At 41.7% G+C, this 18,117-nt stretch overlaps 1 protein-coding gene across 1 annotated transcript; it reads left to right on the top strand.

Annotated features, from left to right (window-relative positions):
* Positions 1-5,735: 5,735 nt before the first annotated feature.
* On the top strand, positions 5,736-17,185 carry CCNP (cyclin P). The gene is made up of 8 exons (XM_075834436.1): positions 5,736-5,807; positions 11,793-11,874; positions 12,082-12,239; positions 12,319-12,417; positions 12,995-13,150; positions 15,026-15,184; positions 16,309-16,481; positions 16,567-17,185. Exons 1-8 carry the CDS (start codon positions 5,736-5,738, stop codon positions 16,751-16,753), a joined length of 1,086 nt encoding a protein of 361 aa, XP_075690551.1. The 3' UTR covers positions 16,754-17,185.
* Positions 17,186-18,117: the final 932 nt, after the last annotated feature.

Below are 18,117 nucleotides of genomic sequence, written 5' to 3'. Positions count from 1 at the left end.
GAGGTGACAATTCCTCTTTAAGATCATTGTCAGCCAAAGGGGCCATTACGGGATATTTTCAGCTGTTTTTCCGGCCAAAAACGGCTGAAAAATCGGAAGCAGAACGCCTACAAACATCTGCACATTGATTTCAAAGGAAAATACGGTGTTCTGTTCCGACGGGGCTTTTTTTTACGCCTCACTTTCAAATAATGGCGCGTAAAAAGACGCCCCATAAAAAAGTGCATGTCACTTCTTGAGCTGTTTTTGGAGCCGTTTTTTTATTGACTCCAAAAACGGCCGTAAAAAATGCCACGAAAAACGCTTGTTTAATCAAAAAAAAACAGCTGAAAATAAGGAGCTGTTTTCCCTTGAAAGCAGCTCCGTATTTTCATTTGTTTTTTATAAGCGTATGTTCACACGGAGTGTTTCAAGTCATTTGGTAATGGCTATCCCCCCTGACTCTTCCATGCACCTTAATTCAAGCTATACAGGCATGTTAGTTGGAGGGAGATAAATGGCGACCCGACAACGCTGGTGCCGCTTATCTTGGGGAAAAAAGTCAAAACAATTAGGCAGGTTAAAATGACCTGTCAGACAATATTAAGGCTTTCCCCGTTTTTTTTTTTAACCACTAGTGAGACAAAGTTGTTATTCCAGAGTTTTTGCTGATGTCACTGGGAGTTATAAGAAGGTGAGCGTGAAATCATATCAGCTTTGAACGTGGGATGATTGTGGAGCTCTGGAGCCAGAATAAGCCAATCACGGTTATAACCCAATGTTCAGGTACTATGTGGCCCTTCCTGGAGTGTGTGGTAACCGGGTCATTAATGTGAACTATACTTCTGCTGAAGCAAGACTGACCCCTGCTGGTGAAAAGTAAGGTGACAGGCTGGAATTATTTCTAATGATTTTTTTTTTCTCTTTATTCATTATATGTTCACACAGGCTATTGTCAGCCGTTTTTCGTGGCCGTAAACGCCCCAAAAAATGGTTGAAAATATGGGGGCTGAACGCCTCCAAACATCTGCCCATTGATCTCAACGGGAAAAACGGTGTTCCGTTCCCACAGGACGATTTTTACGCGGCCGTTTTTAAAAATGCCTCGTAAAAAGAAGTGCATGTCACTTCTTGAGCCGTTTTTGGAGCCGTTTTTCATTGACTCAATAGAAAAACAGCTGTGAAAAACGCTAGTTTGATAAAAAAAAAAATACGGCTGAAAATCAGGAGCTGTTTTCCCTTGAAAACAGCTCTGTATTTTCATATCAAAATTGTAAGGGTGCACTCCAATTCGTTGGTGCTGTTTAGGTTCGGGTTAGAGTACCCACACTATATATTTACAAAATAAACCTAAAACCAAAGCACTCCAGGAATACTTGAATTATTTGATTTTCAAGAAGAAATACTTTATTTTTTATTCCAAAATAGTATCATAGAATAATATTTTTTAAAGCAAGCGATAACGTAACGTAACGTTTCGGCCTAACCAAGGCCTTTCTCACAATCGCTGTGGGAGAATAAGAAAAAACAAGGATATAATATATATCTCAAATGAAGTGAAAAATAAAAATAAATAAACAATAGATAATATATAAAAAAAATTAGATTCTAGAATCTACATATATCCAGTTTAAAGATTCAAAGACAACAAACATATATACACCAATTACATAAAAAAAAGGAAAGACACAACATAATTTAATAATAAACGGATATACTATAAACAAATTACGATAGACCTAGTCTATAGTGCACAATTAGTAATCAATGCAAACAAGTAACATATATATGACTCATATCTTTAGAAAAAAAAATTTGTTTGAGGATCTATAGCAGAATCACTAGGATATATAGAACACAATGTCATTTTCAGCCGTATTTTGTTAACCGTGTGGACATACCCTTAGACCTCATGCACACGACCGTAGCCATGATTTTCGGGTCGGCCGGCAGCGGACTGTCAGCCGCGAGCCGGCCGTAAATCGCGGGCCATGCACACGGCTACGGTCATGTGCATGAGCCCTAAGTGTTAAATTCCTGTACAGAGAGTGCAATAAAACAAAGAGAAATGTAAATCTTTGTGCAATATGCCCAGTCTTCCAATTCTCTCATATAAATACCACACTGAAATCCTCAACAAATTTAAAAAAATAAAAAAAAATGACATGCTCGTTATTTCCACGGTTCCGCAAGAAATAGCAATGGATAAACCCCATTTAATGAGGCCAATCCAAGTTGCGGATCCGCTATCATATCCACGGCAGAAACCCAAGTGTTCACCTGGTTTCTCCCGTGGATTCTTTGTAAAATGTGTGAATCCTGAACGTAGAATTTAGCGTTATTGGTTATTACGTTCGGTCTAGTCCATTGCTATTAACTCCAGGTCTTGTATATGACTTGTGGTTCGATCACTTAATAGGTAACTTTGGTGGTTCATCTCCCTGCTGATATTTTAGCATAAGGAGCAATTTTACTATCAGCCCAAACGATGATGGAGAACACGCCATCATGGGATGGGAGAACATTACGCACAAGCACCACTCATAGGATGTGCTGGAGTTTACTCCGCTGTCTACACTTTTTATATATTAACAATTCCTAAACCTATGCGCTGCTGGAGGTTGCCATGACATGCTGGGAGTTGTAGTTTCACAGCAGCTGGAGAGCCACAGGTTGGAGAAGATTGGCTTTCATCATAAACTCTACTTCTGAGAATACACCACATCTTCTTCTTGCTTTTTCACTCTTGATGGTCGGTTGCCAAATTAGCAGGAACACAGGTACAGGATGAGTCTTACTATGTGTAGTAAAATGGCCTAACGCCGGCATCCAGTAGCCTAGACATTCTGATAGTCCGGCGCTTGATTCCAGCACAGAACCTGCATGGGGTGAAATAATATAACATCACCTGATGACCTAACAAGAAGTCACTCTCATGAGTGCTGATCCGCTCCATAGTTTACTCCGACTAGTGCTAAAAAGTTGCCCACAATTCTTTGCATCACCACCCAATCTCAGTCAATCTGTGTAGACCAGTCCCACAGCACAGGTAAGAGCAGTCGTGTCGTGTCTGTAACGTGTAAACACCATGTACCTGTCTTACTGAGGAACTCAAAACCCAACATTTCTCCTGCAATCCCAATGTCCCTCCACTTCTCATGTCCAGGCTCACAGGTGTCTAGGAAGCTGAGATGTTGGGGGTTGTTTGGTACGCTGTAGAGCTGCTTCAGCTGTCCATGTGTCTGGCTGTGACATGGAGGGAGCACTGTGGTCACCCTTAGTTTCCTTCCATATACTAGCGTCAGATACGGATCTTTTTGACTCTCCGGCCGCCGCTGTATTTGTTGATCGTGGGCAGCTGTTGTAGTTCTACCGTGTACACTTACCCATAGCACAACTTTTTGGATCTCAGATATGTATGTGTGAATATTAAGGGCAGCTACAGTCACACCAGAATCCTCACGTTTTGAGTGGAGTAAGGCTACGTTCACATGTAGCATAAATATTGCAAATCTCATCCACAGGTTTGCGGAAAAAGAATTCACAGAAAAGACGTGTGAAAATTGACCTGCTGTGCGGATTTTCATTCTGCAGCGTGTAAATTTCTCTTGTGATTACTTATTTGCGGTATTTATGCTACGTGTTCTTTTAAGATTTTGTGTTAAAAAACACAGTCTGCTATAATATAAAAAAAGTATACGAATATATATGCGTACAATATGGCCAAAGTGACGTCGCATCAGTTGGTCATCTGACTGCACAGTCCATTGTTTGTTCTGCATTTGTTTAATTCTATAGCCATTAGACAATGGGGTTACATGATTCTCATGAGATCTATGGACGCAATATCTTTTTTTATTTATTTATTTTTTTTGTGCTTTTTGAAACCTTTTTTTTATTTTCTAACATACGTACAATGTCTTTAAGGCTGGTCATGCACATTAAAAAAGTGTTAGGCTTCGTTCACCCCCGAAAACATACCAATAGGGAATTTAGATTGTGAGCCCCAATGAGGACAGTTAAAGAGGACCTCTGTACAGCGCTGCATAATATGTTGGCGCTATATAAGTAACTGAAATAAATAATAATAGTTCACATCTGCGCTAGGGCTCAGTTCCGTCGGAGCTTTCCGTCGGGACGGAGCCCTGACGGACACAAACGGAGCCCGTAGCTTTGTTTCCATCAACATTGATTTCAATGGTGACGGATCAGGTGCCAATAGTTTCCGTTAGTCTCAGTTGTGCAAGGGTTCCGTCGTTTTGATGGAATCCATACCATAGTAGACTACGCTATTGATTCTGTCAAAACGACGGAACACTTGCACAATGGAGACAAATGGAAACCATTGGCACCGGATCCGTCGCCATTGAAATCAATGTTGATGGAAACGGAAACCTTTTGGTTTCCATTTGTGTCAGTCAGGGCTCCGTTCTGACGGAAAGCTCAGACGGAACTGAGCCCTAGCGCAGATGTGAACGAAGCGTTAGTCGCCTCCAATTTCCCAATAAACATGCATGCTTGGGTCTCGATATGGGAGACGTGAGATAAGTGGCTGCCAGATACTTCTGGTGATGGCTTATCTCCCAGGGGGAACAAAAGGATTGTTGAAAGTCGAGATGCCTGTTTCTTCTTTCCCCCAATGCTTGCCATTGGGGGGGACACAGTCAAGATGTTCAAATGCACATTAAATTGTTTTGCGGGATACTGTCCAAACAACCCCCCCCCCCCCCCTCAATGTTGTCCATATGACCTAATGGTGAGAGCTCTGCAGACCACCTCTTTGAGAGGACCACCCTACATAGACTGGATTTTTCTGTGATAGTTTTGTTATTTTATTATAGTCTATGTACAGCAGCCCTCTTTAAAAAGATTACTTTTCATTCTAGCGTTTTTGAACAAGGTTTTTTTTTTATTTCTTTTTTATTGGACGCACTTTTGTAATGACTGCATGCATCATTTACTTGACTCTTCTCCACACTGCTGTGTCCCATGAAATGAAAAGCAGCGTGGGGCAGCAATGCCTAGGAGAGGACAGGAGAGTGCTACAAAGCTCTGAATCACTTGCTTCATACTTCACTGCGTCCCCTGACTGAATACAGCGCAGAGGAGAAAATTGTTGCCTCCAGGACATGAGGGAGCCAGAGGAACGGAGCTCTGTGAGTAGCAGATGTCATGTTTCACGTGAGCAGAGCTCAGCCTGCATAATAAGCTGCATCACAGACTGCCCCTACCTGAGGAAAGAGCCAAAGCAGTTTGGAGGAAAGCAAGCTAGCCGTGTTGGGTAGAATGAGAGGGGAGGCCATGCTGGAGACTGAAAAGAAGTGGGTTATCCAGGGAACTGAGGAGAGTGGAACCTTGCTGAGGACTGAGGACACCGTACAGGGCAAACTGGGAAGCCAAAGGCAGAAGAAACTGCAGTATGTAGTTTAGATATTGAGTTTACATGTTACACGAACTAGATACACGGCAAGACGATACATCCCAGATGCAGAGAATATAGTACTGCATGTGATATGTAAACTATGTCATCGATGACATGATTGAGGGGTGTTTCATCATTTTGTGTGTGGTGTGTATTGTGCATGTTTTAGTTTTGTTTTCTACAATTCTGGGTGGTCGTCTCAAAGAGGTTTCACTGTACTGATGTGACAGAACCAAACATGCCCAGCATGTAATAGTGTGTTACTGAATAGTCCGTACGATGGACTGATAAGTAGCCGTAAAGAGAAACAAAACACCTGTTCTGGCAATTTCAGATGGAAGTAAAAAGAGAGCCGTTCAAGACCAAGGATAACAATAGAATTGTCTCCAACAGAGAAGACATCAAGGTGAGTTTGTATAACACAGGAGAGACCCCTTCTAAGAGAGAAGACTGCAAGAAGGACGACCGGAAGGTGAGCGAAATAAGAAGATGCTTGCGGTCTATGTTTGATCTACAATGATATAACTTCTCACCTCAAATGTTCAAACACTTTTCTGGTTTTAGGGCTGCATGGTGACGTCTTGTCTTCAACGGGACCATATCCATGTGGTGCTCCTGCCACATGGGGAGGCCAGTGCCACTATTGCTTGGAGCTTGGGATCCCATGTGTGATATCTCAGGGCCTTGCAATGGCACTGCTGTACTCTTATTCCAGTGGGGCAACATGGGGGATATAGCCAAAGACGGCCACAACCATCAGGGGCTAACCACAAGTCCATGGTGCTACAGGACTGATATACTTGGGAACTTGTGCACAGTTATCGGGGCAATGTATGCACTGTGGTGGTTATATTTTACGCTATATATTGGTATTTGTACACTATGTGGCACAGTTATTTATATCCGGTATAGTAGGCTTTGAAGGACCATTGCTGAGTTACCGTTTATAATATACTGTAGCTGTAGAATTTTTACCTGTAGTCTCTGCTAGGCTCGCATTCTCTCTGTACAAAAACTAGGGACAGGTTGCCCACGATATTTTGCCCAGGTGTCTCCTTAGACCTTGACCCAGCACCGTGCGTAGCTATGGAAGACTGAGTATATGATGAATTCGGAAGTCTTAAGTTATACATGTGTGTGTAAAAAAAAAATATATATATATATATATATATATATATATATATATATATATGCAGCAACTCCAAAGATTCAGGGGAAAAAAAAATGGGTACTTTATTGCCCGTGCAACGTTTCAGCTCCGTCCACTGGAGCCTTTCCAAAGGCTCCAGTGGACGGAGCTGAAACGTTGCACTGGCAATAAAGTACCCATTATTTTCACCTGAATCTTTGGAGTTGCTGCTAATTTTTTCGATTTCTATGTACCTGGAATTTTAGTCTGTTCCTTAGAGCTTGCACCCACACGCTGCCAGTGCTGCCTGATAGATATATATATATATATATATGATCCTGGACGTCCCTCGGGCAGCACAGAAGGGTTAGGTCTAATATGACCCCTATTGGACAAAAGATAATAGATTAATTAGTAAAAATCTAAATGTGGTCAGACTCCCTATAAAGGACCCCTGGAGACAATGAGCGTATGTGTTTTTTTTTCTTCTGTTGGATCTGAAGAGAAGAAAAGATGTCTGACTCCCTGTTCCCTAGCCTGGAGTGGTCCTGCCTCCGGGAACGCCGCTGTTTGACCCCTCATGTCATGGGATAAAGCGGCTAAGTTGCATAACAATGTGTAATCGTTGACCCGGCTCTTTGGGCAGCAAGGAGCATTTGGCTGCTGTGGTGATTTGCCCAGGTAAAGATGGATCCTGGAGTAAGATTCAAGTCTGTATATAAATTAGACCCTTAAGCCAGTGAAGCTTTGGAATTGCCGCCCAAAGTTAACCTCACAGTTGCTAACTTAGCAACGAGGTCCGTTTTTCCTTCAGGGGATTCCTCTTTATTGCGAGATCCCATCTATCCTGCAGAATATCCCCATGTTAAAAATGGCATCTGACTTTTTATGTGATATGCCAACCGAAACCTTAAAGGGGTTTTCCCATCAGAGACATTTATGACATATCCACAGGACATCCAAAGAAGTAGTAGGACAACAGCACACACGCTGGTGGAGATTTATTGATGACATTTTTGTCATATGGGAAGGTGATAGATTGGGTCTTGATCAGTTTTTGTTAGAACTTAACACTCATATTCCAGCTCTTCAATTTACCATGGTTTGTTCTGATCGAGAATTACAATTTTTGGACACTTTGGTACAATGGAAAGACGGAGTATTTTCCACAGATTTATTTGTGAAACCCACAGACAGAAATAATCTTTTATATAGTAGTAACCATCCTAGACACATGATTGAGTCGTTACCATGGAGTCAATTATTAAGGGTAGATAGGATTGTGTCAGATACTACACAGAAACAAATTAGGTTGACTCAGATGTGTAATAAATTTACGAAGAGAGGTTATCCTAGGAAACTTGTACAGAAACATAAGGATAGACTAGACAATTGTTTGGAATCCAATATTAAGGGTGTACAAGTTGAACGTATACCATTTATATCAACTTTTGGCAATTTGAGTGGTCGCATAGGTAATATTCTGCGAAAGAATTGGCCTATAGTGTCCAAGGGACATAATGAGATTGACACGTTGAGAATACCACCTATTATGTCATATCGGAGGACTAAGAATATCAGAGACACACTGGTTAAGTCAGACGTGGGTAGTAGAAAGAAAAATACACAATTGCTACTTTGCCCCCCCAAAAATGGTAATTTTCCCTGTCTGAATTGCTGCAATTGCAATAATATTGTGAAAGGGAATAGTTTTCAGCATCCACATACGGGGAGGGTCTTTAATATCAGACACAGATTTACGTGCAATTCAGATTTCGTTGTATATATGATTACATGTCCTTGTTCATTGATTTACATAGGAGAGACAACTATGCCTATTAAATTGAGAATTAATAAGCATAAAAGTACAATCAGAAAGAAAATGATGGAACTTCCATTACCAAGGCATTTTATTGAAAAGAATCATCAGTTAAATCAATTGAGATTTAGGGTAATAGATTGTGTCCCGATACTCAGGAGGGGAGGGGATAGACAGAAGCTATTGAAAAAGAAAGAATTACGTTGGATCTTTGAATTAGATTCCCTATACCCCAAAGGTTTGAATCTAGAATACAAGATAATTCCTGGACTCTGAAATCCCATTGCTGTTTTTAACATTTTTTTTAATATTGTACACTTGATGGGTGATTTCTGACACATTGTGTAGCATCTATTTTTTTGCATCGTCTTGTATCCCTGAGGGTCTTGATATTTTTGGAATATTTCTTACAGATTTGAGCATGTTCGTGATGGAGGTTTATTCACCACACGCCAGCGGATTTATGATCAGAACGAAGGTTATAGCGGTTCCTTTCATGTTGGCATCCATCTGTATTTTTTATGCAATATTTTTGAGTATAGTGGTTTTTTGATTGGGTGGGCTATGGTTGATGCTCTATCATCATTATATAAATCTCGTGTTCTGTGCGATATAGGTGTCCGACATGTTTCGTTGGACAGATATTACGAGCATTCCCTAGAAAGTCTTTTAATCACTTTGAGTGATTCGATTTATGTAGGCGAATTAACACTAAAGAGTATTTGATGACACTAACTTTTAGTGATTGATATCATGTAGTAATATGAACCTGATCCCTTCTTCTTCTGTCTGCCCTGTTCACATGTGACTTCACATCACGGAATGAAGGCTTTTTTATCATCATTATATAAATCTCGTGTTTTGTGCGGTATTATTGTCCAACATGATTTGTCGGACAGAAGTTACAAGCATTCCCTAGAAAGTTTTTGAATCACTTCGGTGATCCGATTTATGTAGGCGGTTTAACACTAAATAGTATTTGATGACATTAACTCCTAGGGATTGATATCATGTAGTAATATGAACCTGATCCCTTCTCCCTCCGTCTGCCCTGTTCACATGTGACTTAAACAGAGTGAAGGCGTTTTTAATTATTGAATTATTTTTGCCTCAAAATATACAGATATGGAGCTGCAGTATGATGGATTCTTGTTATGACTGAGGATGTCTTATATTTAACTTCTAGTGATTGATATCATGAAGTAATATGAACCTGATCCCTTCTCCCTCCGTCTGCCCTGTTCACATGTGACTTATACAGAGTGAAGACGTTTTTAATTATTGAATTAATTTTGCCTCAAAATATACAGATATGGAGCTGCAGTATGATGGATTCCTGTTATGACTGAGGATGTCTTACATTTATACATACTTTGATCACTATTTTGGATCGAACGCTGGTCTGTATTTTTTGCACAGCAGAGATGATTGATTGCTGAGCATGCACAGTAGAGCTCTGTGATCGTAGCTGGAACCTGGAGTGTGGTGAACTTTCCTCCTTCACTTTTCTATTGTAATAACAATGATTGATATATTATTGATGATGATGTATTAAAGATGTATTACACATTGTAGTTTTGCACGTTTTTGAAGATTATATAACTATTTGATGTATGTCATTAAGACTAATGTATGCTTCACCTGGGAGACCAGATTCACGATGTTCACTGGTTGGAATGGGCCATGTGATCATTTGTATTCACCCATTTATAACGATGTTTTTAGACATAATGTTAGGCTTGACAAAGACCCTTCACTCACTATGGGTCGAAACGTTGCTTGTCGTTTGTGGATGTCTTGACAATAAAACCAAAAAAAAAAAAAAAAAAAAGTGTGCTGTTGTCCTACTACTTCTTTGGATATACATCGTGCTGGAGTTGGTTTGCCTGGCTTGACAGCGTGCACCGCACCATACTCGGGACTAGTGCTGCTTCAAAAATCTCCTTTTTTCTGATATCCACAGGACATGTCATAAATGTCAGATAGATGCGGGTCCCACCTCTGGGACCCCCACCTATCTCTAGAACGGGGCCCCCTTAACCCCGTTCTTGCTTTTTGTGCTCACGCTGACTGTTGGCCACTTACTGACTACATGGTAGGGAGTTATGGAAACGGCGTAACTCGCTGAGCTACGCTATTGATTCCGTCAAAACGACGGAACCCTTGCACAACTGAGACAAACGGAAACTATTTGCACCGGATTCGTCACCATTGAAAGCAATGGTTATGGAAACGGAAACCTTTGGTTTCTGTTTGTGTCAGTCAGGGTCCCGTTCCGTCAGAAAGCTCAGACGGAACGGAGCCCTAGCGCATGTGTGAACAAAGCCTAGAAGGACCGTTTTCCAATAATCTACTTATAAGAAGATTATAAGTAGATTAGGTCGGTAAAACTATTAGACCTTAGGTCCATGCACGATCTCCATCTTGGGACTTATTACTTGTTTTGATACGCCTATCCCAGCCACCGTTTGAGCCTCTTAAAACGCTCAGCCTTCAATATATTTCTTGGGAAACACTATTTTTAGTTGCAATGTTTGCTGCCCACCTGATAAGTGAAATACAGGCCTTCTCCTGTAAGGAGCCATATTTTAGAGACCTATCTGATTACCTAGTCCTGAGGACTATGCCTGTTTCTTTTATTTATTTTTTGTTTTTACCAAAGGTGGCTTCTCAACTAGCCATAAAAGAAATCTTCCCTCCTGTATTCTGCTCAAATCCTGAAAATAAGGAACAAGAAAAACTTAATTTCCTTGATGTCAGAAGGTCTGTGCTATGTTACTTGGATAAAGTAAAAGATTTCAGAAGCCGTGAGGATTTGTTCTTATAATATCAAGGGTAAGAAGGCAAGCAAGTCTGTCTACTCTGGCCAGGTGGATCCGAAATGTCTTCTCAAAGTGTTACTAGCTAGAAGGCCTCGAATTCCCTGTAGAAATCAAGGCACGTTCCACTAGATCCACATCTACTTCGTGGGCTGAATTTGCTTACATATCACCGGACCAAATATGCAAAGCTGCTGTATGGTCAAGACCAGACACATTTGTAAGGCACTACCGCAGTAGGCTCAGCCTTTGGCAAGGAAGTGCTAAAAAGAGCTGCTGTATCCCACCCTTGAGGACGGCTTTTTAAGTCCCTTCTGTGCTGCCTGAAGGACGTCCAGGGAAATGAAAAATTTGCTTACCGAAATTTGTGCTTCCTGTAGTCCGAAGGCAGCTCAGCATATCCCCCCAATGTATTTATTACTACATAAAAACACATACGCTCATTGTCTCCAGGGGTCCTTATAGGGAGTCTGACCACGTTTTGATTGTTACTAATTAATCTATTTTCTTCTGTCCAATAGGGGACGTATTAAACTTAACCCTTCTGTGCTGCCTTCGGACTACAGGAAACAAAAATTTTGGTAAGCAAATTTTCATTATATTGCTCTGCTTTCTCTCCTATAGAAGAAAAGTATCTTTCTACGTTCCAAGACATCCGTCACTGACAAAGTTGTGACTGTCGTGATCAACTCAATATCACGAAAAGGTGAGCGAGATCTCCTGCCAAATGCTCAGATTATATCTAAGATGAGGAGCAATATGGGGATCAGACATTGCTATCAAGGCCGGACAGGTTGGTTTTTTGGGGGGGGGGGGGGTTCTAGACTACTTACTATAGCCAGGTGTTGATCAGACGGCTCTGGATTTCTGTATCTAGTATGCCTAATGCAGAGGAATCTCCTGACTTCTCCAGCTGCTCCAGAAATCCCAGACATTCAGATCCCGATGACCATCAGCTCTTCAGGTCCCATTTTGAATGACTGTTGGGGAGAAGACTTATCCCAGACCATGCTGAAGTTAAATATGCACACTGAGCAAGAATACGCCTTCGATATCTTCTCAAGTATGATGGTGAGAAAAACATGCAAAGTGTCCGAAGACAAAACTCGTCCTCTTTGTTCAACTTTTTTATCTCTATTCTTTTTTTTAGAAGCAACAGTCCAAGAATGTGGTCCAGGCAGTCGACATCCCCAAGTCTGTGACCACAGAAATGAGGACCATGCTGGTGGATTGGGTGGTCCAAGTTCATGTAAGTATCTTACTAATGCCACACTGGTTGTTGCCTGTCCGTTCTCTGATTTGTCCATGTAGATTTTTCCCTACAATTAATTAATTTTTTAGGATCGGCCGTAAAATTGTGTTCCCTTTATGCCCGAGATGTTTTGCCCACACTGGCCGCGGATGCATGTAACTAATGTAAATTACAGACACCATGACGGCCTACATAACACATTAGGGTCATGGGGTTCTGTTGGGCACCATTGGTTTCCGCCATGCAACAGATCTGGCGTCTGTTTTTTGTTTTTCTTCTATGTCAGAGCAGAACAACGGAAAAGCGGAACGCAGATGTGAACAGAGCCTACTACAACTAAATTATAAAGTTTGTAGTAACACAGCCAATTTATATAGATAATGAGAAACACGTAGAATGAATGCAGAATCCGACTACACAGGGTTTATTTGTAGTCTGTTACCATGGAAACCTATGTCTGCTGAGGAACTATGCCCAAAATGGTGGATTTTAAATCAAAACTATTTGCCCTCTCAGAACTGTTACCTAGTTAATTTCAAATGTATCCATAAAATGACCTTGTGTCTTGGAGCAGGAATATCTGGGCCTGCAGGAGGAGACGCTCTATCTGGCTGTGTACTTAATGAATTCCTACATGAAAGTTCACAAAATCCGAACATCCCTTCTCCAGTTACTCGCCGCCAGCTGCCTATTCATTGCCTGCAAGATGGAGGAGAAGCTTATCCCTGAGGTCAGATGAACTATACAGTGATGGGTTGTGGTATGCGGTGAGGATCCCTTGTAATAAAGTGTTAATGGGGTTCTCCATGTGTTTAGAAATATTCCCAATGAAACCAGCGCTACATGTGCTTCTGTTTTGTTATATACACTGTGCATTAATATGGACTATTCATTTGAGAGCAGATTTTACCAACCGATTCGAACAGTTGGCAAATAAATTAGAGAAGCAGAACACCATAAATGGGCCGGGTTCATACGTGGCGTAAATACTGCGGATTTTCCGCAATTTAAAAAATCTGCAGCGTATTACAGTAACAGCAAAGTGGATGAGATTTGAACAAATCCCATCCACGCGCTGCGTAAAAAGACAGCCGAAAAAAACGGTCATAAATTGACCTGCCGTGCGTTTTAAAAAAAAAATCTGCAGCATGTCAACTTATGCTGCGACGTCGCTGGTTTCTCTGTTGCAGGTTTTGCCCATTGAATTCAATGGGGAGGTAAAACCCGCAACAAATAGCAGATGTTGCGATCCTTGTGGTAGAAAAGCTGCGAATCCGGCACAAACATCACAACTCTGATTTTTTTTTTTTTTTTATATAATTATACTTACCCAGAACTCTCTGCTTCTGCATCCAGCCCCCCGGCATCCAGGGAAGACATTTAATCCCATGTGACTGCTGCAGCCAATCACAGGCTGCAGTTGTGACATGAAATGAATCGTCATCCCAGAAGGCCGCGCTGCAAAATGTCTGAGGGACACTTCGCCATGGCTACGGGAGAGTATGAGCCTCTTTTTTTTTTTATTACCTGATCTTTTACACAGTGGACATTCCAGCCAAAAAACCGCACCACAATTTGGTGCGTTTTTTTGGCTGAAATTCCCTGCAGCGTCCAGGGTGGGTATGCTGTGCGCTTTTACGGAGCGTATCACCCCTGTGTGTACATGCCCTAAAACTGAGTTTGGCCAGCGTACGTGACGTGTGACTCTATTATACGCCACTAGGGGGAGCAAGAATACTATATAGCAATGCTTACTAGACTGGTAGGTTCCAGTAAAGCTGCAATGGAGACGCTCTAATCCAAAAAGTGTAGTTTGATGTCAAGGAGGTAGGTGGTGAGGGGCTCCATAATAGCTGACAAATAATAAAAGATGCCTGCTGGTAGATATTGATATAATGACCATCCTTCTTTTTAAAATATTTTAGTTCCTTGCTCCTCGTGCTGAATTCTACAGGTGTACCAAGTGCTTGTCTATCACTAGTCCTCATACACACGGCCATATTACAACTGTTTTATAAGGAGCCATAATGGGCCTTCCATGGAGGTGCATGAGGTCCTCACTGAACCTCTGATTTCATACGGGGAAATATGCAGGTTATTTTTGTCCAATGCCGTATGAACCCAACAGAAAAAAATGGCGGCCTGCTCCATCAGACTCCGGATGTACGGAGATATTTTGTCCTGGAAGCATTGCTCCTTACACATAGAGTCCGATAGACTGCACGGCTCTGCTTTCAAAGGAGCTGCAACCGTGTGAGCAAGGGACGGACCCCAATTAAAATAAAAATGTGGCCTTCTCCAGGTCCTGGTTCATGCCACCGCATTATCTCCCCTACCTTAGGATAGGACTGACCAGAACTTAGTCCCCACTTCTATTGCCTTATAGTAGATAAGATGGTATGGCTCTGGGGCTGGTTCCTCTTAACCCTATAAGCTAAGCCTGTGTAGCATTATAATGCACATAGTAGAGGGGAACGGTTAGTGTTTTTAAGGGTCCCATAGCAGTTGCATGGACTGATTCTATGATACGTACGCCTAGAAGTGTGGCACAATAGGGGGATCGTCTATTGATTATTCTGGTGATATCAGTTTGTGTGTCTTGCAGCCGGCAGAGCTTTGTTTCATGATGGAAGATGCATTCAGCAAGAAAGAGCTTCTGAAAATGGAGAGGAAGGTCCTCAACCGCTTGAACTTTGAGTTAAATTTCACGCAACCTCTACATTTCCTGCGCCTCCTTTCTGTTACTGGGGAGTACCCTGAAAATGTATGTACAAACATCGAACTGAGCACCAAGAAAGCAGTACCCAAACTTATTCAAGATAGTTCAGGACATATTCACATTGTGTAAAAATACACCCCATGTACAGATATGTCCTTCCTAACCTTTCCTCTTATCTCCACATATCCTCAGATGCATGGCGCGAGATGACCACCTTAAAAAACAAAACAAAACAAAAGACAACAAAACATGATTTTGTGATACTCTGTCACGAGATGTCTATCTGTGGCCATCCGGTGGTTGTGACGTGAACTGCAGCCTGTCAAGGGTTTTGCTAGCATGTTGCGATATTGGAATGAATTTGTTTCATGAGATATTGGAGTCCTTAAACCAATTTACGCAAAGGTAAGGGTGGACACATCTGTACCATCCTCCTCCATATAGTTACTGTAGAAAGAGGCAGCACCTAGTGGTCATTTCTATAAGAATGGCTGGAGCTATGTGTCATATGAAAGGTTAGTAGATCAGACTCCTACCTAATGTTACCATCAATAAGTGCTATACATTTTCCACCCATCAAGTGCAGGATAGCAGCATCCGGGAGTATTACCCAGAATTCCTTCAAGATCTTCGGCACCGCTGGAACTGCTATCTTTAAGGTTCTTATGTAGCTCAGTTTCTGTTGTGACCTGCATTGGTACATCACTGCTGCAGACAGGCACCAGTAGATCCTTAGCGACTTGGGCCATGAAGGTCCAGCAGAAGATAGTCCCTAGATCAGTTTTAAATTGGGACCATCACTTGCTGCTTGGGTCAATTCTTACAGATACATAGTTTGGGATGCAGTTGACGGTGGACATGCACATGTTCTGTAAAGACTGGCCCTCAGAACCGTATCCTCTGGTGGGCCCGAGGTATCGCAGTCCGACACGGACTGCACGGTAAGCCCATAGGGAGGTTGTACCACCCTTCTGATTATAGTCCTTATACCTCTTAGATTCATATTTTCTATACAATATCGGCAAATGGAAGGTCTCACTCCTTATTGTAATCTCGTCCAATGTACTGCAGGTTTATTTTTTTTATTTTTTTCTGTATAACGTCTTGGTGAATATTCTAGATTAAGTTCCGTTGTCCTGTATTAATATGCTGACCTTTTCAAACCACAGGTTGAGTATCTCGCCATGTACTTTATGGAGTTGACTCTTCTGGATGCTGATGGAGCAATGATTGAGCCGGCCCTTTTGGCATCTGGCGCTCTGTCATTGGCACAAATGGTAGCCCAGGAGTCTGGAAACTTGAGTCTTAACAAGATGGAAAAAGGACTTCTCTACTCCTACAGGTACTACCATTCGGCCATTGTTTCCACACCTCAAACTTTAATCTTTAGACACTTATGTGACTTCGTTTTTTTTCCGTCATTTCAGTGATGCAGACTTAAGCCTCCCTCGACAACTTATGGGCAGAGCGGCCCTCCATGCCAGCTCAGATTCCAAATCCACCTGGCAAAAATATTCCCGTACGCAGAGGCATGGGGTGAGCACAGGACCTGCCATGGCAAACTCCAAACACCTTTCCCGTTGTATGGGGCTATTGTTTCCTAATTCCTGCTGAATCTCCTGTTCAGATAATATCAAATATTTCATACAATTCTGAAAATTTGGATCTATCGATGTCTGAGTATCAAAAATAAAAAGAAGATTCTGTGCTGTGCAGACGTCATGGCAAGAAAAGCAGGACTACACTGAAGTAGCAGGAAAAAATCATTTTATTACATTATCAGATCTCAATATAAACCTATACATTTTGTGATTTGGAATATATAAAAAATGTCTAATTTTAAAAATGTATTCATTTCTAAATTTCGAAAACATTTCTATTTGTGAAGAATGAAGCAGATGTATTTTAGATGTGTGTATTGAGGGTTGTGTGGAGAGCGTGTGCTTGCTTTTAAGAAAAAAAACATGTTTCTGCAGCTATTAATTTAATGTATATAAATTCTACATAACAAATCCCGAGAAAAAAGGTATAAACAGCATGTGTTTAATAAAGAGAATAATTTTATGTATCTACATTGTCTCATAGAATGTCTTTATACGTTTCTTATCCCAGTTGCACACGACCAGTGCCACTCGGGCTGTTTTTCACGGCATCCGAGTGGCACCCGATAGTTTTCACGGACCCATTCACTTTAGCGGGGGAATCGGGTTAGTAAAAACGGACCTAACTTTCCAATCCTTTTAAAGATAGAACATGTCCTATCTTTCCACGGATCACGGACGGGACTCGCGCAGCACACACGGTCGTGTACATTAGGTATTACTTTAGGTTTAGGACCTGGACAAATCTGTTTTAAATTTTTGGGACTACATTGGGATATTGCGGGACGTGCCAGGAACTGATATAGGCTAGGATAGCAAACATAATCTTTGCCCCAGGTGAAGGAAAGCCTAGTGACACTTGTGGTGGTCAAGCTGTTTGTAGGGGTCTCTCTTCTTCGCCGAGAACATTGGCATTTCTAAGCCCAGCGCATACGCCATGGGTCTCCTGTCTGGTTCCCTGGGTGAGCGCCTCCCGCTCTGTATCCTCAGGATGGTTTCTCCTAATGGGGTGTATTGGGATTCTAGTAACCCACGTAGTATATGAGCTGCAGTCTTTACGCTTGTCCATGGTATCTGTCGCTTTGAGTGCCCCTAGGTTTTCAGCCTGTTGTAGGTGTGCCCCAGGTGAGTACATGCCATGTCACTATGGGGTATTTGCATTGTCCTTATGCTATGCTTTTAATGTCTAGCATAGTGCATTATGAAAGCCTAAGGGGTACTTTGATGTCCTTTTATTTGAGTACTTGGCTTAGAAACCACGAGAACAGACACTTTAGTGCCACGTTCTACACTGGGCATTGCTCAGGACCCCTTTATTAGCTACTGCTGAGGTTTATTATCTATAGTGTTGCTTGAAAGCAAAAAAACACCTATTAG

Source organism: Rhinoderma darwinii, chromosome 8, assembly GCF_050947455.1.
Source record: "Rhinoderma darwinii isolate aRhiDar2 chromosome 8, aRhiDar2.hap1, whole genome shotgun sequence".
NCBI lineage: Eukaryota > Metazoa > Chordata > Amphibia > Anura > Rhinodermatidae > Rhinoderma > Rhinoderma darwinii.
This window is presented reverse-complemented; position numbering and strand designations above follow the sequence as displayed.